This window comes from Schistocerca gregaria, chromosome 3 (assembly GCF_023897955.1).
Source record: "Schistocerca gregaria isolate iqSchGreg1 chromosome 3, iqSchGreg1.2, whole genome shotgun sequence".
Lineage (NCBI taxonomy): Eukaryota > Metazoa > Arthropoda > Insecta > Orthoptera > Acrididae > Schistocerca > Schistocerca gregaria.
This window is the reverse complement of record NC_064922.1, coordinates 433,192,448-433,218,429: the sequence shown is the minus strand read 5'-3', so window position 1 is coordinate 433,218,429 and position 25,982 is coordinate 433,192,448. Positions and strand designations below refer to the sequence as shown.

Sequence of the window (25,982 nt, the reverse complement as noted above, 5' to 3'; positions counted from 1 at the left end):
TTGGTCAGCACAAGTATGCACCTATCCTTGGGGCCCATGTCCATCTGTACATGCAACTTCTTTTTCATTGACACTATGGAATCTACAATCAGGACAGTGCTACACACACACAATTTAAAGTGTGCATGCATTGTTTGGAGAGCAGCAGAATGAGTTTACTGCACTCGGCTGGCCACCAGATTCAACATATTTATGCACAGTTGCGAAGCCGTGGGTCCACCTCAATTGGGCTGTATGGCCCATGGATCCTCAACCAAGAAATCTAGTGCAGCAGGCATCTGCATTGCAGTCAGCAGGGCACCACATTCCTATTAGTACCTTCCAAAGTACTGATAAAAGTGACAAAGAAGAGGAAATAGGAGGAGAGATAATGAAGTTCTCATACACTGCCAGTGCTGAAGTTGCAGACATCTCCCTTGAGTACATTATACAGCAACCAGATACATGAAGTACCAGTGTAATGTTCATAAAGTGGTTGCATAATAAAGCATGACCTGAAAGTATGCACAAAAAGTGCCAGGTCTGATCCTGTTAAAAACATGCATAATGCCAACATTCAAATTATTTTCTTAAAAGAAGAAGACCTCACTACAATGTGTTTTTTCCTTTTCCCAAGAGCTAGAGGGGGAGATACCAACACCCCTCCCCCCTTACAATGGGTGTGGGCACCATTGTGTACACACTCATGGACAAATCTTTTTTCAAAAAATGCATGTATCTTTTTTGATTCCATAAGGTACATCCCATATGTTTCTAAAACGAATTTCAGACACTCTGTCTCTGTCATTTCTTCTAATCTGGCACCTGCATGTGCAAGAAATGGTTGGAGTAGCAAGATTCTACCATATATGTTGCACATTGGTGTAATTCTGCAGGTACATTCAGTAGTATACAGCAACACTGTGTGCAAAATTTCATATCTGATGTGAAAATGAACAGTGGAAATGTACTAAGTGATAAACTTGTTTCCCTTCAAAATTTCATGGTTGTTGTAACTGAAAAATTTTTTTTCATGATTTGAAGTTATGTGTAAATTTTCTTGCAAGTCTCTAAGTGCTCTTGTTCTCAAATCCTGTATGAATAAAATGAATATTTGTTTTTAATGGCATAAACTACTTTTTCACCCCCCCCCCCCCCCCACACACACACTGTCCTTTGATATTTACATCTACACTCCGCAATCCACCATACGGTGCATGGCGGACGGTACCTCATACCACAACTAGCATCTTCTCTCCCTGTTCCACTCCCAAACAGAACGAGGGAAAAATGACTGCCTATATACCTCTGTATGAGCCCTGATCTCTCTTATCTTATCTTTGTGGTCTTTCTGCGAAATATAAGTTGGCGATAGTAAAATTGTACTGAAGTCAGTCTCAAATGTTGGTTCTCTAAATTTCCTCAGTAGCGATTCATGAAAAGAACGTCTCCTTTTCTCCAGAGACTTCCATCCGAGTTCCTGAAGCATTTCTGTAACACTCACATGATGATCAAACCTACTAGTAACAAATGTAGCAGCCTGCCTCTGAATTGCTTCTATATCCTCCCTCAACCCAACCTGATAGGGATCCCAAACACTCGAGCAGTACGCAAGAATAGGTCGTATTAGTGTTTTATAAGTGATCTCCTTCACAGGTGAGCCACATCTTCCCAAAATTCTACCAATGAACCGAAGACGACTATCCGCCTTCCCCACAACTGCCATTACATGCTTGTCCCACTTCATATTGCTCTGCAATGTTACGCCCAAATATTTAATCGACATGACTGTGTCAAATGCTACACTACTAATGGAGTATTCAAATATTATGGGATTCTTTATCCTATTCATCTGCATTAATATACAGGGTGTCCCAGCTATCTTGTCCACCCAAAATGTCTCTGGAACAATAACAGCTATTAGAAAACGACTTTCACCGGTATCAGTTTAAGGCTGGGGCCCATGAATGTACATATTTGGAAACATTCTAAAGCGAAAGCATATGTATATTTTACCAAACACTTATGTTTTTTTTTTTTTTAAATGGACCTCTTATATTTTTTCTTCAGCAATCCATAGTATGATAAAGCACATACACAATGGCATTGATTGCATCGCAATATTCCCATTACATCCCGAGATATTGAGATGCGTAGTTGACGCTTGAAACACCAAGACATGCGCTGCTAGCGCAATTCCTGAGGCTCTGGCGTGAACCCCATGCTGCCCGTAACTGCGATGTGATTGACAAGTAAGTGTCCCTCTTGATAAATATGGAGGTGTGATTACACATGTCAATCACATCGCAATTACAGGCAGCATGGGGTCCACGCCTGAGCCTCAGGACAAGCGCTAGCAGCACATGTTGGGTGTTTCAAGCGTCAACTTCGCATCTCAATATCTCGGGATGTAACGGGAATATTGCAATGCAATCAACACCATTGTGAATGCGCTTTGTCATGCTATGGATTGCTGAAGAAAAAATACAGGAGGTCCATTTAAAAAAACATAAGTTTGTGGTAAAAAAAAATATGCTATCGTTTTAGAATGTTTCCAAATATGTACATTCATGGGCCCCAGACCTACATTGATACCGGTGCAAGTCATTTTCCAATAGCTGTTATTGATCCAGAGATATTTTGGGTTGACAAGATAACTGGGACACCCTGTATATATTCTGTTCACCAATCGCAAATCCTGTCCAAGTCATCTAGTATCCTCCTACAGTCACTCAACGATGACACCTTCCCGTACACCACAGCATCATCAGCAATCAGCCACATATTGCTATCCACCCTATCCAATAGATCATTTATGTAGATAGAAAACAACAGCGGACCTACCACACTTCCCTGGGGCACTCCAGATGGCACCCTCACCTCTGATGAACACTCACCATCGAGGACAATGTATTGGGTTCTATTACTTAAGAAGTCTTCGAGCCACTCACATATTTGGGAACCAATTCCATATGCTGGTACCTTAGTTAGGAGTCTGCAGTGGGGCACCAAGTCAAATGCTTTCCAGAAGTCAAGGAATATGGCATCCGTCTGATACCCTTCATCCATTGTTTGCAAGATATCATGTGAAAAAAAGGACGAGTTGCGTTTCACAGGAGCAATGCTTTCTAAAGCTGTGCTGCTGGATGGACAGCAACTTCTCCATCTCAAGGAAATTCATTACATTCAAACTGAGAATATGTTCAAGAATCCTGCCACAAACCGATGTTAAGGATGTTGGTCTGTAATTTTGAGGATCTGTCCTTCTATCCTTCTTATATACAGGGGTCACTTGTGCTTTTTTCCAGTTGCTCAGGACTTTACGTTGGGCAAGAGATTCACGATAAATGCAAGCTGAGTATGGAGTCAATGCAGTAGAGTACTCTCTGTAAAACCAAATTGGAATCCCATCAGGACCTGGCGATTTATTTATTTTCAAGCCATTCAGCTGCTTCACAACCCCAGGGATGTCTATCACTATGCCCTCCATACGGGAATGTGTAAGGGACTCAAACGGTGGTAGGTTTGTATGGTCCTCCTGCGTGAAAGATTTCTCAAATGCTAAATTTAAAATTTCAGCTTTCGTTTTGCTGTCTTCCATTGCCAGGCCAGACTGATCAGTGAGTGACTAGATGGAAGCCTTCGACCCGATTTTACGTAAGACCAGAATTTCCTTGGGTTTTTGGCAAGATCTTTTGCTAAGGTATGATGGTGGTAGTGGTTGTATGCTTCACGCATTGCTCTTTTTACAGTAGCATGAATCTCTACTAACTTTTACCTGTCCTCATTCTCCCGATATTTCTTGTACCGTGAGTGCAACTGCCTTTGCTTCCTGAGCATTCTCCAAATTGCGCTGTTAAACCATGGTGGGTCTTTTCCATCTGTAACCCACTTTTTTGGCACATACTTCTACAATGCGTGATTTACAATGTGTTTAAAATTTGCCCATAATTCTTCCATGTCCATCATACAGGAAGTAAATGAAGTTGATTCATTTACTAAGTGGGATGCTAACAACTGCTTAAGTGCTCTTTCTAGTAAGAATACTCTCCTAGCCTTCTTGACCAACTTTTTAACTATTGTAATAGTTGTAATGATCACTGATCCCTGTCTCAACACTGACACCGCCGATGAGGTCTGGTCTGGCTACCAGATCTAAAATATTTCCATTACGTGTTGGCTGTCGATTTGGCTGCTCAAGACAGTTTTCAAATAAGGTATTCAAAAGTAATTCACATGACTGCTTGTCTGTACCACCTATAATGAATCGATAGACATCCCACTCTATACTAGTTACGTAGAAGTCGCCTCCGACTAATATAGTGTGATCCAGGTACTTCTGTGATACAGAGTGTAGACTCCCTTTGAAAGATTCTAGAACTGTCACGGTGGAACCTTGTGGCTGGTAATAACACCCAACAATTAACTTTACTCCTCCTAGCCCTGTTAAACTTATCCAGATAACTTCACAATAACACTCTACTCCTACCTGAGCAGACACGACATTTTTGTCAACTACAATGAAGACACCACCTCCTACGGTGTCTAATCTTTCTTTCTGATACACATTCCAACCCTCACTAAATATTTCAGAACTTCCTATTTCAGGGTTCAGCCAGGCCTCAGTCCCAAGAATAATTTGCGCACCACATGCTTCCCGGAGGGCAGTAAATTCAGGAACTTTATTCTGAACACTCTGAAAGGTAGTGGCTGTTACCCCACAGCAATTCTTTCCAGGCAGTAAGTGATACATGTACAAAGTTTCATTGAAATTGGTCTATTGGTTTCAGAGGAGATCTCATATATATGTATAAACATAATTTCATACATTTTTGTAATATGCATTTCTTGTATCAATGACACATTTCCTCTGTCTGATGTCACACTTGGTACCAGTTTTTCTGCTACTATTGCAAGACAGTTCAAATTTCTTGCTCTTTTGTCTACAGTAAATATTATGTAGCCTTTGTCAACTGTGTAACCATGTTGTTACTGAGATTTTGTTCGTGTGCAGAGCAATGTGTGCAAAATGAGATTTGGAATGCTTACATAAATTTTTTTATCACTTCCTCTTTATGTTATTCATGACAAATTTTAGCATGATGAGAATAAAAGGTTATAAAATAAATAAATCAGGAAACTTTACTTGACTTCCAAGAATAAAAGTAGCGCTACACTGTCAATAGGTACACCAAGAAAAGGTACAGAGCTCAGTTATCTTTCTGTCTTGATGACATCTTGATAATTGGGATCCAAGGCCAGGACACCTTATCCTCATTCCTCCACACCCTCAACACCTTCTCTCCCATCCGCTTCACCTGGTTCTCCTCCATGCATCATGCCACTTTCCTAGATGCCAATCTCCTCCTCTCACGTGGCTCCATTAACACTTCAGTCCACATCAAACCCCCAAATCACCCACTGTACCTGCACTTTGACAGCTGACACGCATTCCACATCAAAAAATCCATCCCATATAGCCTGGCCAACTGCGGTAGGTGCATCTGCAGTGATGAGAACTCCCTCACCCCGTATGCTGAAGGCCCCACAAGACAGGCAATACCCTCCAGATGTAATTCACAAACAGATCTCCTGTGCCATGTCCTCACACAAAGCTGATTCTCACATCCACCCAAGAACCAACCACAAAGAAATGCCACCCTTGTTACCCAATACCGCCCTGGACTTCAATGGCTGAACTGTCGTTCATCAGGGCTTTGATTATCCATCATCATGCACTGAAATGAGGAAATCTTACCCAAGATATATCCAACCCCTCCCAAAGCAGTGTTTCGCCATCCACCCAAACTCCACAACAGTCTAATTCATCCTTATGTCACTCCCAGTCCCAGCCCCATTCCCCTGCCACAGGTATCACATCCTTGTGGAAGACCCAGATGCAAGACCTGCCCAATCCACCTATTCAGCACCAGTTACTGCAGTCAAATCACAGGCTTATCCTACTTTATGAGAAGCTGAGCTACCTGTGAAAGCAGCCATGTTATATCCAACCCTGCTGCAACCACTGCATATCATTTTACACTGATATAGCAACTAACAAGTTGTCAACTATAATGAATGGCCACCTCAAAACTGTTGCCAAAAACAAGGTGGACAACCCAATGTCACAATATGCAGCAGAGCACAACATGTGAGATTTTAATGGCTGCTTCATAACCCATGCCATCTGGATCCTACCACCAACGCCGCCGCCGCCGCCACCACCACCACCACTGCCTCCACCACCACCACCACCAGCAACAACAACAACAACTTTTCTGAGCTGTGCTCACCTGACCCCACCCCATCCCAGAAAAGAGCTGGCTGTTGGCTGAGCATAATGTGGAGAGACAGGCATGTGCATGCAGTTCTTTTGTGTTAGGATAAAAGAAGGAAAAATTGAAATCTTTGTGACTTAGAGTAAGTACAATGTATTTTATGAAAACAGATATCTTGCTTCACATATCTTCCATTGGCAAGCAATTTAAGCAGATGTAAACGCGTAAGAATTTTTCCATCAATCAACTGTTACCAAATTTATTCACCAAATATGAAATGTGTGTTTCCAGCTGTATGCGAGATCATTTTGTGTTTAGAGACATCACTCAGTCTCTATTTCCAGGGAAAATGGGGAATACAGCAAGTGCCTTATGTACAAGGATGTCTGGCAGGGAAATGAAACCGTTCCCTGTATGCATGGATGGGATTATGATGACTCTTGGTTTTCGGCCACTGTTACTTCCCAGGAGAACTGGGTGTGTGAGAAGGATATGTATCCAAATATGGTATTCTCAGTGAGCCTGTTCATTTCAATTGTATTTGGAGTTCTGCTCTTCTATGGTGGTGACAGGTGAGTAATGTTGAATTAGATGTTCAGAATTTCTTGAATCAAGGTGACAAAACTAAATTTATGTTGTGCACATAAAGAAATATAGTATATCACCTGTCTATTATACTTGATTGAGCTGAAATTACTCTTCAGTCATAGTGTTCATTAAACAAGATTTGTTGAAGCCAATCAATTTCATTGCAATTCTAACCTCTCCAAACAAATCTGTTGAGAAATCAACATAAAATAAGTACATTACAGGGATGAAAGTGGAAACTGGAAACAATATAGATGCACTCACAGAAATTCAGTTTGGTAATATAAAGGAATTTTTGGAGAGATGGGTGGTAGGTAAAGCTCTCATGTCTTTATCATTTTGCTTTTAACTATTCACAGGTTGTTATAGCTCTATTGCACATTGAATTATTCTGTTAGACAATCCCATCATCCCAAGGCTGAGATCATGGGATCAGGGTGAACGTAATGTTCACGACTGAATACTTAAAATTCATTCTCTCATCAATCATGTGATGGTTGATGTGAGAATGAAATTTAACTAGTCATTCATGAACACCTTCTGTTTGTTTTATTTCTGAGAGAATATTCCCTATATCAGTTTCTTCCAATGCTGCCCTATAGTACACAGGCACTTGTCAGTGCCCATCGGCTTGCCCAGAGGCTAGCACCAGCAGTGTTGCTCACAGATGCCTAATTGCTCACAGACTGATGGCTGAAATGGAACAGCTTGTGCTAGACAATAATTCTACCCCTATAGTCTGTGAGATGAATGATTGGTATTGACAGTTGAGGCGGGCAGATGCCAATGTTGCCTAACGTTGCTTATAGCACTCTGTGCCCAGTCTCTACTTGTAAGCATTCTCTAGCAGCAGAAAGAAAAGCATCCATGCATGTCATATTTGTATGCATAAATTTATTTAGAGTTCCTACTTGTAGTGTACACTATGTGATCAAAAGTATTCGGTAACCTGGCTGAAAATTTCTTTAAAGTTCGAGGCACCCTCCATCAGTAATGCTGGAATTCGATATGGTGTTGACCAACCCTTAGCCTTGATGACAGCTTCCACTCTCACAGTCATACATTCAATCAGGTGCTGGAAGGTTTCTTGGGGAATGGTAGCCCACTCTTCACAGATCGCTGCACTGAGGAGAGGTATTGATGTCAGTCAGTGAGGCCTGGCATGAAGTCGGCATTCCAAAACATTGCAAATGTGTTCTGTAGGATTCAGGTCAGGACTCTGTTCAGGCGAGTCCATTACAGGGATGTTATTGTCATGTAACCACTCTCCCACAGGCTGAGCATTATGAACAGGTGCTTGATCATAATTGAAGGATCAGTCGCCATCCCTGAATTGCTCTTTACCAGTGGGAAGTATGAAGGTGCTTAAAACATCAATGTAGGCCTGTGCTGTGATATTGCCATGCAAAACAACAAGTAGTGGAAGCCCCCTCCATGAAAACCATGACTACACCATAACACAACCACCTTCGGATTTTACTGTTGGCACTAAACACCCTGAAGATGATGTTCACCTGCCATTGGATTGCCACATTGTGCACCATGATTTGTCCTTCCTCACATTGTTTTTCCACTGTTAAATTGTCCAATGTTTACATCCCTTATACCAAGTGAGGTGTTGTTTGGCATTTACTGGTGTGATGTGTGGCTTATGAGCATTGGCTTGACCATGAAATCCAAGTTTTCTCACCTCCTGCCTAACTGTCATAGTACTTGCAGTGGCTCCTGATGCAGTTGGAATTCCTTTGTGATGGTCTGAATAGATGTCTTCCTATTATACATTATGATCCTCTTCAACTGTTGGCAGTCTGTCAGTCAACAGACAAGATTGGCCTGTATGATTTTATGCTGCATGTGTCCCTGTACATTTCCACTTCACTATCACATTGGAAAAATTGGACCTAGTGATGTTTAGGAGTGTGGAAATCTCAAATACAGATGTACGACACAAATGACACCCAATCACCTGACCACGTTCGAAGTTCACGAGTTCCTCAGAGTGCCCCATTCTGCTGTCTCACAGTGTCTAATGACTGCTGAGGTTGCTGATGTGGAGACCTGGCAGTAGGTGGCAGCACAATGTACCTAATATGAAAAACATATGTTTTTTTGGGATGTCCAGATACTTTTGATCACATAGTGTATATAATCTCAAAAAACTGGAAAGAAAATTTTAGTGTCTAATACGCTGAAATAACATAGTTATTGGTCAAACTTCCCAATATAAATGAAAAGTATTTCCTCAAATTGTTGAAAATAGGCAGTTCTTCTTTTCTGTTGTTAAATATTAGCGATATTAATTGGTTTTACAATGAGTGACTGAATAATTTAACAGTATATTAACAATTAAAATCTGAAGACAGAACTCACATTATGATGATAGGTTGATGGCATGCTCACTCCTCACATTCTTGAGTGTGTTGTATTTATGCTAACGGAAAAACACCACTCTTGTTACTGTCAGAATGTGATTTAAAATAGTCCACTTCAACACTGCTTGAACTAGCACTGCTCCCTCCCAGTTGTGTAATTCAATTTTCTGTACATTTTTCCATAATGCCTTTGTTTTTGACTGCCCCGCTGATGACTCTTGCAATACTCTTCATAATTTTTGCCCATGTCTCACTTGTCACTTGATTGATAGCTGCTACAAGATTATTTCCAATTTCAGAGAGAATGAATTATTATTGTTTGCCAAAACCTAATTTTTTATTTGTGTCTATATCCCTTCAGTGGCACTGAAGTGAGAATGGTATGCAGGAAGCTGAAGAGTTTCATGCCCTTGCCTTTTGGTATTCTCATGAATTACATATGTCAGAAATTGTGATTTCTTTTGTGCCACAATTTCAAGTAACTTGTCATTGTTCCAGCCACTGAATAATATATTTTTTGTTTAAGTTGGTGACCTATCATGAACAATGGAATGATATGGGCCTTGCCCCTGACGATCACTGATGGACTTTTCAGATTTGTCATCGGCAATGTACCTCCTGTGAGTCCAGGGGTTAGAATAGGCCCGAAGTATGCCTGCTTGTTCTAAGAGGTGACTAAAAGGAGTCTCACACTGTTTTCAGGCAGATAAATTCAGGTCCCATTTTATGGTTTGAACTACCACTTTCCAAATTCTACAGGAGCATGGGCGTATGGGGAAGGATGCCTTACATGGTGCATGAGTTATCCATAGTGCCCTTAGATTCAATCTCCTGAATCTCTTGTCATGGCTTTGCATCTCCACCTGCAATTCAACTTCTTGGGCAAGGACACTTTTTGGGGTATGTCATCTTCTTTTGTTGTCACCTGTCCTCTTTTGCCCCATGCCAGTATTGGATTTCTCTGTGCCCAATATCCAGCACAGTAGCCAGTCCTTTGTAAGCGGCCTTCATGTACCCATTTGGTGGTAGCCTCCTGACAACACAGGGATCACGCTGCTGATGTCTGAGCTGTCAACTCCCCATGTATGCCAAGCAGTAGATGCCTGTTTTCCTGGGCATCAGGACTCCTGGCAACAGCCATCATGCCTTTGCTGTTGAACACCTTGAGGATAAGTTTAAGGAAGTGTCAGCACTGTCAGAGATGAGAAGCAGTGCAGTCTCAATTATAACAGCATCCCCAGTCCAATCCCAGGCATTACTTGCTTGTGATCGACTCAATGATATTCCTGTTTCTGTCACTCCCTATAAAAGCCTCAACATGATCCAGGGGATTATTTTCCATTGTGATCACCTCTGGAAGTCTGACACTGAGCTCCATGCCAATCTAGAATGGTGGGGTGTTCACTTCATCCAGCGCATTTACAGGGGACCCAAAGACAACAGGCTTGCTACCATTGCCTTCATTGCCGGAAAAGGTCAAGATGATGGTTTACCACTGTGACATTAAACCATACATCCCTCCCCCTATGGGGTGCTTTAAGTGCTGGAAATTTGCGCAAGTCTTCACACTGCACTTCCAACGCCACATGCTGAGACTGTGGACATCCACTGCATCCAGATACTCTCTGTGTGCCTCCTCCCATTTGTATAAACTGCGGAGAGCAGCACTCCCCCTGCTCACCAGACTGCACAGTACTCCAAAAGGAGCAGAAAATCATGGCTCATGGCACTTAGTCAGCCATTGATTTCTCCCTCTGGAGCCCAGGACTTCTCCTATCTGTCCACAGGAGAGCCCACAATGACTTGTGTGGTAGTGACCATTTTCCCATCTTCCTGTCATGGAGTCAAAACCTTGGACCGTTTGACTTACTTACAAAGAGGCTAAATGTAAATCTGTACGATTACACCCCATTCGGTTGATGTCCACATACGTTGAAGCCACATTACCATTACCATCACCATCACAAGTACCAGTCATACCACACTCTGTGCTTTGAACTGTGGGCCCTCCAAGCCTCCAGAATACATGTGCCCTCTTGGTGGTAGGGGGAAAATTTCCTTCCGTTGCACTGAAAGTACCTACTTTGGGAGCAAGGCCACCCCAAATGCAGTGGACGTTGGTCCCCTCCTCCCAGCAACAGCCTCCTCTGGCTCCTCTCATGCAGGAGGAGTCCCTTGGGACCCTTTCTTCCAAGGTCTCCACTAATGCCTCAGCAGCCTCTCGTCAGTGACTGAAGGAGCCAAAAGCTACTGGATTAAGAGCTTCATGCCCTTCCTCCTTGCCAGGAGCTATTTCAGAGAAGTCCTCCCAGCAAGCCCCTGAATAGAAGCGAGAGCACAAGCAAACAAATAAGTCAGCTAAGAAAAAGGACCCTCCGGTGGCCCTGACACCACCACTCCCTACCAATTTTGCACCTGCGGATGGATGGAGATCTCAGCGTCCCCTGAGGACCTGGATCTCACTGATGCTTCATCCACGATAGGAATGGAAACAAGTACCCAATTGGTGGCAGCAGGTGACCCTTAGGTGTAACCTGCCTCCTTGCATGCTTCATGCCTTTCTAGCCTCACAATAACATCCTTCTCCAGTGGAATTGCTGTGGTTTTTTCCTCCACCTGGCTGAGCTACAGCAACTGTTAAGCTTTACACCTGCTTTCTGCATTGCTCTCCAGGACACCTGGTTCCTAGCAGTGCAGAACCCTGCTACTATAATAGTGTCAGATGGAGTTTGCACTTTTAACTCAGTTTGCAGTGAAACTGTGCCCATTCAAACCCCTCTTGAAGCTGTGGCTGTCAAAATAAGGACGACACAGGAAATAACTATCTGCACTGTATATCTTCCTCCAGATTGTGCAGTCCACTGAACGCCTTGGCTGCACTGATTTATCAACTCCCTAAACCTTTCCTGCTTTCAGGAGATTTTAATGCCGATAACCCCTTGTTGGGTGGCACTGTGCTTACTGGCCGAGGTAGGAATGTTGAAACTTCAGTGTCTCAATTTGACCTCTGCCTCTTAAATACTGAGGCCCCCCACACATTTCAGTGTGGCTCATGGCACTTACTCAGCCATTGATTTCTCCCTCTGGAGCCCAGGACTTCTCCTATCTGTCCACAGGAGAGCCCACAATGACTTGTGTGGTAGTGACCATTTTCCCATCTTCCTGTCACTCCCTCAGGGCCATTCCCCCATACGTGTTCCAAGATGGGCTTCAAACAAGGCAGACCGGGAAGTTTTCACCTCTGCTGTCACCACTGAATCACTCTCACATGGTACCATCGATGTGGTAGTTGAGCAGATTACTAGAATGATCCTGTCTGCAGCGGAAAGCATGATCCCTTGTTCCGTAGGGTGCCCCCAGTGAAAGTCAGTACCTTGGTGGTCGCTGGAAATCACTGAGGCCACTAAAAAGTGTCAGCAATCTCTACAGCAACATAAGCGGCACCCTTCCCTAGAGCACATAATAGCTTTTAAACGGCTGCATGCCTGCATTCGCCAGCTTATAAAAAGATGGAAGCAGTCATGTTGGGAGAGGTACATCTCGACCATTGGTTGCCATACATCACCTTCCAAAGTCTGGATAAAGATCAGACATGTTTGTGGGTACCAGACCCTGACATGTGTTACTGGCATTAACATCAATGGCTTGTTATCTAAATCACAAATGCAATTGCCGAGCACTTTGCTGAGCACTAAGCTCGAGCCTCCACATCAGAGAATTAGCCCCCAGCATTTCGCACCCTCAAATGGCAGATGGAAAGGAAAGCCCTCTCATTCACTGAACATTACAGTGAACTCTGTAGTGCACCATTTACAGAGTGGGAGCTCCTCAGTGTCCTTGAACATTGCCCCAACACAGCTCCTCAGTGTCCTTGCACATTGCCCCAACACAGGTCCTCAGCCAGATTGGATCCACAGTCAGATCAAACATTTCTCGTCCGACTACAAGTGACATCTCCTCATCATCTTCAACCTGATCTGGTGCAATGGCATCTTTCCATCGCAATGGTGGGAGAGCACCATCATTCCAGTGCTCAAACCCACTTGATGTGGATAGCTATCAGCCCATCAGCCTTACCAATGTTCTTTGTAAGCTGTTAGAACATATGGTAAGTCAGCGGTTGTGTTGGGTCCTGGAGTCGCGTGGCCTACTGGCTCCATGCCAGGGCAGCTGGCTCTAGGGTTGCTCTACCATTGATAATATAGTTTCCCTTGAGTCTGTCATCCAAACAGCAACACCTAGTTGCCGTCTTTTTTTATTCACAAAGAGCTTACGACACAACCTGGCGACATCATATCCTTGCCACATTGTATGAGAGGGGTCTCCAGGGCCCATTCCCAAGCTTTCCCCAAAATTTCCTATTGCTTCGTACTTTCCTTGTTCAAGTTGGTGCCTCCCATAGTTCCCCCTCATGTCCAGGAGAATGGGGTCCCGCAGGGCTCTGTATTGAGTGTATCTCTATTTTTTGTGGTCATTAACAGTCTAGCAGCAGCTGTTGGGCTGTTGGTCTCACCTCCTCTGGATGCAGACGACTTTTGCATTTTGCACTGCTCCTCCAGTACCGATGTTGCTGAGTGGTGCCTACAGGGAGCCATCCACAAGAAGCAGTCATGGGCTCTAGCCCAGGCTTCCAGTTTTCAGTTGTGAAGTCGTGTGTCATGCACTTCTGTTGGCATCATACTGTTCATCCGGAACCAGAATGTTACCTTAATGATGATCCACTCACTGTAATGGAGACATATCGATTCTTAGGACTGGTTTTGGCTGCTCAATTGACGTGGCTTCATCATTTTCATCAGCTGAAGCAGGATGGCTGGCAGCACCTCAATGCCCTCCACTGCCTGAGCATCACCAACTGGGGTCCAGATTGCTCTACAGAGCTCTATAGAGCCCTTGTTCAACCCCACCATGACTCTGGGAGTCTGGTGTATGGTTCAGTGGCACCCTGAGCATTCTGTTTACTCGACCCAGAGCACCACTGTGGCATGTGACTGGCAACAGGAGTTTTTAGGACAAGTCCGGTGACCATCATCCTGGTGGAGGCAGGGTCCCTTCATTGGTGGTTAGGCGTGCACAACTGCTTGCCAGTTATGTTGCACACATTTGTAGTTCTCCTGAGCATCTGAATTACCATCTCCTTTTCCCGTCCATGGCAGTTCATCTCCTGCATTGGAGGCCCAGGTCAGGCCTTTGAGTGCAGTTTGCAACTGATCTCTTCTGTCTGAAGTGGAGTCCTTGCCTTTACCACCTATACTCAAGGTCCATTCACGTACACCTCCATGGTGTACACATAGGCTGAAGCTTCACTGGACCTTTGACATGGTCCTTAGGACTCAGTTAACCCCCAGGCTCTCTGCTGTCACTTCCTCTGATTCTTGATATATACTGGGACCATGAAGTGGTTTACACTTATGGCTCAGTGGCTGATGGTCATGTTGGCTTCTTGTATGTTCATGGAGCACATATTGAACAGCACTCCTTTCCAGATAGCTGCAGCGTGTTCACTGCAGAGCTGGCAGTCATTTCCAGTGCTCATGTGTGCATCCACTCATGCCCTGGTGAGTCGTTTCTTCTCTGTACTGACTCTTTGAGCAGCCTACAAGCTATCGACCAGTGTTACCCCAGCCATCCTTTGGTAGGGACCATCCAGGAGTCCATTTATGTGCTGAAATGGTCCAGTCATTCCTTGGTGTTTGTGTGGACCCCAGGCCATGTCGGAATCCCAGGAAATGAATTTGCCGACAGGCTGGCCAAACAGTCTACACGGAAACTGCTTCTGGAGATTGGCATCTCTGTAACTGACCTGCGACCATTATTACACCACAAGATTTTTGAGCTTTGGGAGATGGTATGGTATAATCTCAGTATGCACAACAAACTGCATGCCCTTGAGACTACAAATGTGTGGAAGATCTCCACTCTGGCCTCTCGCAGGGACTCTGTGGTTCTCTGCCAGCTATGCATTGGCCTTATGTGGCTAACACATGGCTACCTCCTCTGTCACGATGATCCACCTCGGTCTCACTGTAGCTCATATATGACTGTCATCCACATCTTGCTGGAATGTCCACTCTTAGCTGCTCTGCAGCAGACTTTTAACCTTCCCAGCACCCTACCTTTGGTGCTGGGTGACAATGCCTCAATAACAGATTTAGTTTTATGCTTTATTTGTGAGGGGGTTTCTATTGTACCATCTAAGGGTGGCCTTCTCTCTGAGTTCGCCACCCTCCCTCCATTTGAACTCTGTCGCACTTTCTTTGCATTTGTTTGTCTTGGTGGTTAACTTTTCCCTACATGTGTTCATCTCGCCTTGTTTTTTTGGGGTGGACATTTTAATGTGCTGCAGAGTGGCTGGCTCATCCTCTTTTTGTTATTGTGATCACCCTGCCCAGACCATATGCTCTATGGTTTTAATACCATCTTCTACTTTTCCTTGTGGTGTATGTTTTCTCGATTTTTTTGTTCAGTCTATTCAGGGTATTTTTTTTTTTTTTAAAAAAAAGGTGTTGTGTTGAATGTTTTTGTACCTTGAGCCTTGCTTGCATCAGGAAAAAGGGACTGATGACCCTGTAGTTTGGTCCCTTTATACCCAGAACCAACAAACCAATCATCATCAGCGTTTCGAACTGATTTTGAAAAACCACACTGTTCATCTCTTTGTGGTAATCACTTGTCTTTCCTGAAAGAAAAATTAATGAGCTGTTTGGTACATAACCATCCAATGTACCTGTATGTAAAACAATTATCTGACCTCCTTTTCCAACAGGCACTGCCTTGGTCCCATCTGGCATTCCATCACACCAGCCTCTATGTAATGAACGGCTAGCGTTAACCCACATGTCATCTATCCACATACATTTTCGAATTTTCCACCCTTGATTATGCACAGAAATCTGCTCTGTCATGTGACTCATGTCCTTTCAATATTTTGCGTCTGTTAAACACTGAATAGCTGAAGCCTATGTCTTTCAGCAGAGTTCATAACAAAAATAAGCTTCCTTTAAAAAGTTGATCTTTCTGGAGTGACACAAGTTCAGTGGGATGTTTCCTTTGCTTATGATAGCCATTGTTTGATGATGAAGAATAACGTCTTTCTGGAAATTGTCCAAAGCAGTCACTTGCTTCTTCCTTGGCTGCTTCGTCTCCAGTGTGTGCAGCCTTGCTCTGCCTCTATCACCACTGTCTATATTGTACTGTTCTTTTCCTATTGTTAAAACAGTGTTCATGCTTATTTTCAATGCTGCTGCCATCCTCTTAAGCTTTTTCCTTTTCTTTTGCAATGTAGTCCTCACCCAACACAAGAATTTGCAGGTCTGGCTGTGTAGCACACTTTCTTTCCTCTGTTTCACTCCACATGTTCGGCTGGCACTACTCACTGCACTGGACATTGCTTGAAAGGAAACAGAAGCAAATAAACAATTACAACAACAAAAATGAGAGAAACTATGACCTGAACCATTAAGAAAAATGACAGCACCGGTTGCACATGAGACACTCACTGGTACCTGAGGTTTTCAGAGCAGCAACATGGCTCCTGCTACATGCTAGAGTGCAGTCCGTCATTAGCTGGCTACGTTATGTGCTAGGCAATGGAGTGATGGTACTGAGCTGTCAGTACCAGACTTTTCTCTCAGACTACAGTAATGGTTGCACAATGCATCATTTCTCACATAGTAGGCTGGTATCCACATGTGTCGAGGAACAGAGGACTTGATTTACTGCAGAAGACTGCCTGTTGCTGGACATTAAAGCTCTAACTCACTTTCAAATAAATTCACTTTTGTTCCCTTTTAATTACCACCACAGACAATTCTTATAGCTCTTTAATTGAAAAATCAATAGCTTGTTGCGATTTGCTTATGTGGATTTTCCTCCAATTTCAGTTACATATATGGAAAATAAGAGATGGTATGGAGAATTGGCAAAACTTCATAATAATATTGATTGCCAATATTTATTCTCAAATAGCTTAAGTGTTTATGAGGCAACACGCAAGTTGCATTTTAGACTGATTTAACCAAGAAGCTTAGTGTAAAAATCTTAGATGAAGACATATTCAAAAGTCTGGTATGTCAAATAGAACCAGTAAATTTGTACCATTTTCAGGATATTAAAGAATAATTACACATAGTAACTTCAGTGCCTAATTTGTGTACATATTTCTTACTTTCACTGTTGCCATTTATGTTGCTACTTTAAATGTAATAACTTTATATTCAACCAATTTGTGAAAACTCTATTACGTGTGTTTTCATATGGGCACTGCAGACAGTGCCACTAAATTACAGTAGAATACAATTAAATGTATAGAAACAGGAATCATGTACCATGCATTTTAACACTTGCTTAGGTTACTGATACATCTTGTTAAGTGTGTTTGCTGATCTGTCTTGTTAAAAGTGTGAATTATATAAAAGTTGATCATTAACCAGTGATAGCATAAACATGAGAATTTGCTTCATGATGTGTAAAGTAACTTAACGTTGATTCAAAATGCCAAGCAGTCACAGACTATAATGCCCTGTTCACATAAAGGCAATTAGAAATGGAGCACAGCCTTGGGTTATGAAAGAATATGGAAGGAAACTGGCCGTGCACTTTCCAAAGGAATCATTCCAGAATTTCATTACAGCAATACAATGGCCAGACATGTGTTTGATCTCTTCTCCTCCCAAATATGAGTCCAGTGTCTTAATTTTAGTCAACTGCTTGGTCACACACTGGAAAGTAGCAGCAGCAGTTGATGCCTTAAGATACATCCATTTAGGTTGGTCAGTAAATCACCAAGGATCCATCTTTTTACCTCAGATTTTTAATATTTACAGTTTGCACATGCAATATGTATGTTAACTTAAGATAAAAACTAAAACAAAAAAGACGTATCTACTTACAAAATGTATAATTATGACAGTCTGAAGGATATACAGCAGAAGTTGACTGCCGTTTTTTTTATCCAGAATTGAGTGGTGTAGCAGAAGAGAAAGTGAACAGTTAGAAACTAAATCAACAATAGGTAAATATACCAAAAATGAATTATGAAATGTAGGCCTTAAAATTTTTATGCTAAGACATCTAGTGATGTGTACTGACATTTGTGATGGTTCGCATATGTTCACATATGTAATGAAACTAGTTCAGAAATGTAAGAAAGTTGTTACACATCTGTCAGAACCACTTTCACCACTCAGAGCCTGCTGTCTAAGAGGAAAACGTATGGTAAAGATCACAACTATCTCATCACAAAATATTAAGTGAAGTAAATATGTCAACTCAGGAAAATATGATTATCAGATACAGGTTTAATAAACATATACCACTATAGCTTCTGAATACATCCAAGACATTATTTTTAATAAGTCATTAAGGGGAAAGACTTGTAATTTTGAAAGGGAATTTGTAGACACAATACTACATGTCAGTACAAAAGCTGGATTGACTGAACAATAGTTTCTAGGAATACATTACGAGTAGGAAATGTATCTGATCATGATACAGAAAGAAAAAGATGATGCAGATTGTTAAAGGAAATCTTGGTCATGACAGCATGATATCCATCAGTAATGGAAAAATTAAAAAATACACTATAAATAGAAATTATCCTCTTGGATTCAATGTCAATACTCCATGTCACGAAGAGCCTTCATTGGAATTGAAACAGTAAACCCGACCCTACAGCATATAGGATTATCATATTATAGCATTATATCACAGGATCATGGCCCAGTGTTAAAGTGCCAGACTACAAATACAAAGGCCTGGAGGTTTCATCCCCAGTCAGTCCTATGATTTTTGTCAGTCACTTACGACTTACTTCATGTCTGTCAATGTTTATCAGAGTAACACCGGCTTATTCCATGGTTGGTTTCTCCTAAAGCCCATGGGGCAAATCAGTCTTGGAGCCAGAAGAAAAAGCTCTGCTACCTCAGATAGAGGTGTACAAACTTGCTTTCAGATTCAAGACAGCTTTACCTATATCAGACAAGAACAAAGTTACATAGTAATTCATTGGTGAATCTGCAGATTCAAGTAGTAGGAATTGATATAACATATAGAGTACCTAAATAAGTAATATTTGACGAAATGGATACATATGCCAAAATCCCTTCAAATGATATGTATCTGAAATAAGAAGGACCATTGTGGAGAAATGAATATTGAGTCACTGGTTTACTGTATTTAAAAGATTAGGTAAAACATTTTAAAAAAATGTTTTTGAATCAATATAGTGTCTCTTCCATAATGTGAAAAGTAAAAGCAACAGACATATAGTACTTTGTCATCATCTTAATGATGAGAGAGATGTGTTCTTTTGACATATTACAGTAAACCAACAACTGCCAATATTTGTAAAGGCACTGTTATCTTCATAGACTGTAGAATTTAGCCTTCGTTACTTGATAAACGCGTGTTCATGTATCTATGCATTATTGTCTTCAGTTATATACATAGATATTACATATACATATGAGGTTGTTTTGGACATAAGAGAGTTGTGAGGAGGCATTTTGAAAATATGAAAACATTCCATCATTTTGTCAGTACCCTTACTGAAAAGAGAGAACATTTCAATGCTTGCTCATAAACAAATTGTCTGATTCTTTGTTTCATGTACTTTACTGGGAATGTCACATAATAGCTGCTTACATTTCATGTTCTGCAGATTTGGACGGAGAAAGCAATACCTTGTGAGTACAGGTATGATAGCAGTTTCCAGAACTATGCTGACTGTTTCTTCATCCGTGTTCCCACTGTACATTTTTTTCTCTGTAATGGCGGAGGCTGCAGGATTGCCTAGCACTGACTCAGCTCTAGCTTTGGGTAAGTCTTCAGTGTGTGTGTGTGTGTGTGTGTGTGTGTGTGTGTGTGTGTGTGTGTGTGTGTGTGTGTGTTTTCCTCAATATCTCTCTCTCTCTCTCTCTCTCTCTCTCTCTCTCTCTCTCTTACTTAACAATGTCATAACAATTGAAATTGAAATGATAAATTCAAACTAGGAAAAAAAAATAGTAAAGAATCTCTCAGAATTCAGTCTTTGGATGACGGAATATTGTCACTTCAGACCCTAAGGGTAAATCTCACATATACTGATTTCTTATGTTTATTATATACAAGACTATTTATAAGGGGTCATTGACACTCCAAGAGTGATTGTAAATTCTAACACAAACCTTTTCATGTCACAGTGCTAATGACGTGACTTGAAACAAAAGTTTCTAACACAGTGTCGAAAATAATCATTAACTGTGCATTCTCTCTCGACAGCAGAAAGTAGGTGATATAGGTGTCTATGTAGACTAGCTCCTTCCATTGAATGGAACACCATATGTAGACTAGCTCCTTCCATTGAATGGAACACCACAACCTGGATTCTGTCTTCAAGATAAGGATCAAATAGTACAGTAGTCTGTCAGATTACACTGGGGTCACACTTGATACCAAGGATGTTCATGATCAATTGCAAATCACTCTCTCAAAGCCCTCTGTGCCACTGCTGTGGCTTGTCCTGGAAACCCTCTTTGCTGTGACACCCCCTAATCCTTACTAACAGACACTTACCTGTCAATCTCAGAACATCTCTGCATTGCTGCTCAGCTTGAATTCTGGCTCTAAATCAGTCTGAGCCCCCAAGTATCTCTGCCCGGCCACTCATACACTGCCTCAAAAAATCTTGCTTGTTACCATCCCAGTGTCCTCTGCTGTGACAGTCACTGCTGCTTTTGCTCAGGTACCAAACCTCTCCCCTAAACCCATCTGCCCACCACTTGAGAGCTGTTCTCCTAAGATACCGGTACCATTTCTGCTGTTAGACCCATCCAATCCTTCCTGTGCTGCCTCTCAAGTGATTGCCCAGAGTTTGGCAATCCTAAAGCCATCTGCAACATTGCTTTGGCAAAACCTCCCAAAAATCCCTGCACCTTTACTCAGGTTGCATTTCCCTTAGAGCCCTCTGTGCCACAGCTTGGACACCCCCCTCCCAGCACCCTCTTCCACCCCCTCACCCACTAAAGATCTGTGCACTACCTCTGCAGCATTACCATGAGGCACTTCACTCTATTCCTAGCCAGCTCCCCTCCCTAAGCCCTTTTGTATTGCCACTAGATCTGTGTCCCTCTTGAAGCCCTATGTGCCATCATTCAAGCAGTGCTTCACAAAAGCCACCAGCACCATCACTTTGGCACCCCCATTATGGTGCGGCCCAGAAAATCCTTGTGCACTGCCGTTTGAATGACTCCAACCAAGGTTCTCTGAACCACTGCCCTCAAACCAGTCCTCATGACTGCTGCATGGATTGGGCTCTCCTGGAGCCTTTTGCACCATTATTTACACATGAAGCCTTACATGCCTTGGCTTGCATGCTGTTCTCTGAAGTCCTCTGTGTCACCAACATCAGAATCCCTCTGTTCACAATCCTCTGAATCCGTTTCCACTGTTACACTCTAAGCCCACTGCACTGCCACAAGAGTGCTGATCCCCCAACCTCTCTGTCCCACCACTCAGTTGCTGCCCACATAACCCTCTGTTGCACCGCTAGGGAATGGCATCCAAAAGCCCTTTCACTGTCGTTGGGTGTGGCCCCTCAAAACCCTTTGCACCATCTTTCAGGCACAGAACCTTGAAACCTGTGCTTAGTTTCTTGGGCACCGCCTTTCCTCACCCAGAAGCACTTTGCACCATTGCTCGATCACTGCAACCCCAAGCCCTCTGTGCTCAGGTGCTGGTGTATGCTCACACACCACTGCTGAAGCTGCTACCCACAAAACTTTCTGCACTGAAGATAAAACCCTCCTTACCATAGCTCAGTCTGTGCTCCTGCCTCCAGAAGCCACTTGAAGTGCTGCTTAGGTGCAGCCCCCCAAAATCCCTCTACCCATAACCCCCCCCCCCCCCTCCCCATATACCAGTGTTCACAGCCTGATTCTTTAGTGCCAAATTATTCCATGTCACTACTCAATCTGTGGCTCTAAAAGCCCTCTTTTTCATTAATCATATGCAGTCCCCACCTAATACCTCTTCTCTACACATATGTTGTGCCCCACAAATCACTACATGCAATCACTCAGGTGCAATCCCCCAGAAGCCCATTTGTTTTGCAAATTGGAATGTGCTACACCTGGTGTTCACTGCTTGCCACTTGATTCGTGTACCTCTTGCAGCCTTCCATACTGCAATAGTGCCACACAGAGCTCTCTTCAACTCCACTTGAGTGCTGCCCCCCCTCCCCAAAGCCTCCTTTACTGATTCTCATACATTGCCTTCTAAAGTTCTCTGTGCTACCACTTGTGCCCCACCTGCCATAGCTATCTGTAGCACCACTTGCACACCACCCCCAAAGCTCTCATTACTGTTGCTAGAGTGTTGTTCACACAAAGCCCTCTGTGCCACCACTCACTGCCTTTGCCTGAAACCTTTAGTGCCACTGCTGTGTGCAATGCACCCAGCCCCCCCCCCCCCTTCCCCCCAAAATCCCTCTGTGTAGCCATTTGGACTGCACCTCACAAAACTTTCATCACTGACTCCTGGTTGGTGTACAGTTCCACTTTCCTGCCACTCAAATTACACTACCCTGAAACCTTGTTCAACACAGCTGAGGCACACTCCTTCTCCCTTCCCCCTACCTACAAAACCTTTTGAGCTGATATTTTGCTGCTCTCCCTGGAAACATTCTGCACTGTCACTTGGGTGTTGCACTCTAAAGTCATCTGTACTGCCACTCACTGTATCCCTTAAATGCTCTGACTTGTCTCATGAGCTGAATCCGCTGAAACCCATGCACTGTTGGGGCATAGCTTTCCCAGAAGTACTCTGTGCTGCAGCCAGGTGCAGCCCTCCTTTCCAAAACCATGTGCTGCCTCTTGGGCTGTCTGGAACTGAAGCCCTCTGCACAACTGCTCTGGTTGTCTCCATCTGAAGCTATCTGCAGCAGCATTCAGGTTGTGCCACACCCTCCCACAAAAGTCCTCAGCACTCTCATTCACATGAATCATCACCCTCCTTCCTCCCCCTCTCCCCAATCAAAGCAATTTGCATTTCTGCTTGGGTGGCTCCTCCCCCTCCCCCTCTGAGTCTGACTAATCTGCCATTTGAGCAGGATCCCCTTTTGAAGCCAGCCATCCATCCTGCTGCTCAGCTGGGCCCCCCTCAAGGCAATCCATGGAGCCACTAAGGTGGGGCCCTCCTCCAAAGCTGTCTGTGCCACTTATGCTTCATGCCTCATGCCCCTCCCCCCTGCCCCACTCCTCTAAGCCAATCTGTGCCGCTGCTCAAGTGTTCACCAACTCACCCCTTTGAAGCCCTCCGCATTGCCACTTGGGTGCTGCCCCTGAAACTCTCTAAAGCTCTCTATGGCTATTGCTGGAGATTCTCTCTTTCTATGTCCATGTCTTTCTACATCCATGTCTTTGGTTCTAAGCTCAATCATGACTGTACTCCTGAGCCTCTTCCCACCCTTTCCTACTACATTCATCCTTCATTCTCAACTTCCAGATCAGCTTTATATCCTCCAGCATTGATTGTGTGGATCATAAATTTCTAGTAGAGGTATTACAAATCATATTGGTACACTATGTGATCAAAAGTATCCTGACACGTGGCTGAAAATGAGTTAAGAGCTCATGGCATCCTCCATCGGTAATGCTGGAACTCAGTATGGTGTTGGTCCACCCTTAGCCTCAATAACTTTGACTCTCACAGGCATATGTTCAGTCAGGTGCTGGAAGGTTTCTTGGGGAATGGCAGCCTACACTTCACAGATCACTGCATTGAGGTGAGGTACCAATGCCTGTCAGTGAGGCCTGGCATGAATTCAGCATTCCAAAACCATCCAAAGGTGTTCTGTATGCTTCAGGTCAGGACTTTGTGCAGGCTAGTCCTTTACAGGGATGTTATTGTCATGTAACCACTCCACTACAGGCTGAACATTGTGAACAGGTGCTTGATCATGTTCAAAGATGCAGTTGCCATCCCTAAATGGCTCTTCAACAGTGGGAAGGAAGAAGGTGCTTAAAACATCAATTTAGGTCTGTGCTGTAACAGTGCCATGCAAAACAACAAGGGGTGCAAGCCCCCTCCATGAAAAACATGATCACACCATAACATCACTGGCTCTGAATTTTACTGTTGGCACTACACACGCTGGCAGATGATGTTCACCAGGTATTCGCCATACCCACACACTGCCATTGGATCACCACATTGTGTTCTTTGATTCGTCACTCCACATAACATTTTTCCACTGTTCAATCATCCTTAGACCAAGTGAGACACTCTTGTGCATTTACCGGCCCTATGTGTGGCTTATGAGCAGCTGCTCAACCCTGAAGTCCAACTTTTCTCACCTCCTGCCTAACTGTCATAGTACTTGCAGTGGATCGTGATGCAGTTAGGAATCCCTGTGTGATGGTCTGGAAAGATGTCTGCCAGTTACCCCTTACAACCCTCTTCAACTATCAGAGATTTGTATCAGTCAACACATGACGTCAGCCTGTATGCTTTTATGCTGTAAGCGTCTCTTCACATTTCAATGTCACTATCACATTGAAAACAGTGAACCTAGGAATGTTTGCAAGTGTGAAAATCTCACATACAGACGTAGGATACAAGTGACACCCAATCACATGACCACGTTCAAACTCCATGAGTTCCATAGAACACTCCATTCTGCTTTCTCGTGATGTCTATGACTACTGAGGTCGCTGATGTGGAGTATCTGGCAGTAGGTGGTAGCACAATCACCTAATATGAAAAAATGTGTGATTTTGAGTGTGTCTGGATACTTCTGATCACATGGTATGTCTAATATGTCATGAAGGTATTTCCTTTTGTGGATAGCATAAAGACTTATAAACATAAATCCAAGGGTCAATTTACAAGTGAGGCTGTATGAGTCATATGGTACTTTGGTGTGAGGAAACATTAAGTATTATCCCAAAAGTTTGGTGCTTTGTTCACTTTTTTTATTGACATAAATGACTTATGCAGGACATTGGTAATGATTAAACTGTGGTCTTCGTTCATTACAATTGTATGCTGTTGAAGAGTCAAACTCACAAATACCAGACACAGCCATGGGAATAATGAATCATTCTTAAAAGTGATTTTGCAGCAGACAGCTTAGCCCTTAATCTTACAAAGACTCACATTAAGCAGTTCTAAACCTGTGGATGCACACTGGATAATGCTTCATGTGTGTAGTTCTTTGGTAAATGGCTAGTTCACATCAAAAAATATTGAAGTAAAATTAATTCCCAATAGGCTGAGTGCAATAAATTCTGCTTAACTATAATTCTGATAAAAAACATACCTTGGCTCCTCTAATTACAGAAAACTGCTAGTGTTCCATTAAAAATATCCTTTGAAGTATGGGACAAAACTGTTGGTGAGTAGTGTAAGAAGAGACTCACTGACTTTCTCTGAATATCCATATCACTGATCAGAAATGAATACCAGTATGGATAGATTAGTGCTAGTACCATTTGTTGTTGGTATAGTGTAATGAAGTTGTCTGCAGTGAATGGCTGTTTCTTTCTGTTAGTGTACAGCTTGACTTGTTTCACTTTCCTGTAGGAAGGTGCAAACTAAAGGGGGTTGGGAGCATCATGATGGTCCCCAAAAAAGTATTAAGTAGAAAAGTATTTTTTTACTTATGGGGTGAGTTCAAAAATAATGTGGAAATTTGTTTTTTGCGTACAATTTTATTTATTCTTCTACATCAGTGTTAACCCCTACAAAACTGTCCCCGTTAGGTATTATTTTCTTATGCCAATGCTTT

At 42.9% G+C, this 25,982-nt stretch overlaps 1 protein-coding gene across 1 annotated transcript in view; it reads left to right on the top strand.

Annotated features, from left to right (window-relative positions):
- The first annotated feature begins 6,605 nt into the window (after positions 1–6,605).
- Positions 6,606–25,982, top strand: part of LOC126354580 (solute carrier family 22 member 6-B-like) — an 82,586-nt gene continuing 63,209 nt past the window's right edge. The window contains exons 1-2 of the mRNA XM_050004326.1: positions 6,606–6,829; positions 19,878–20,035. Coding sequence (XP_049860283.1) covers positions 6,630–6,829; positions 19,878–20,035 — 358 coding nt within the window. The 5' untranslated portion in view covers positions 6,606–6,629. The remainder of the gene's footprint in view (positions 6,830–19,877; positions 20,036–25,982) is intronic.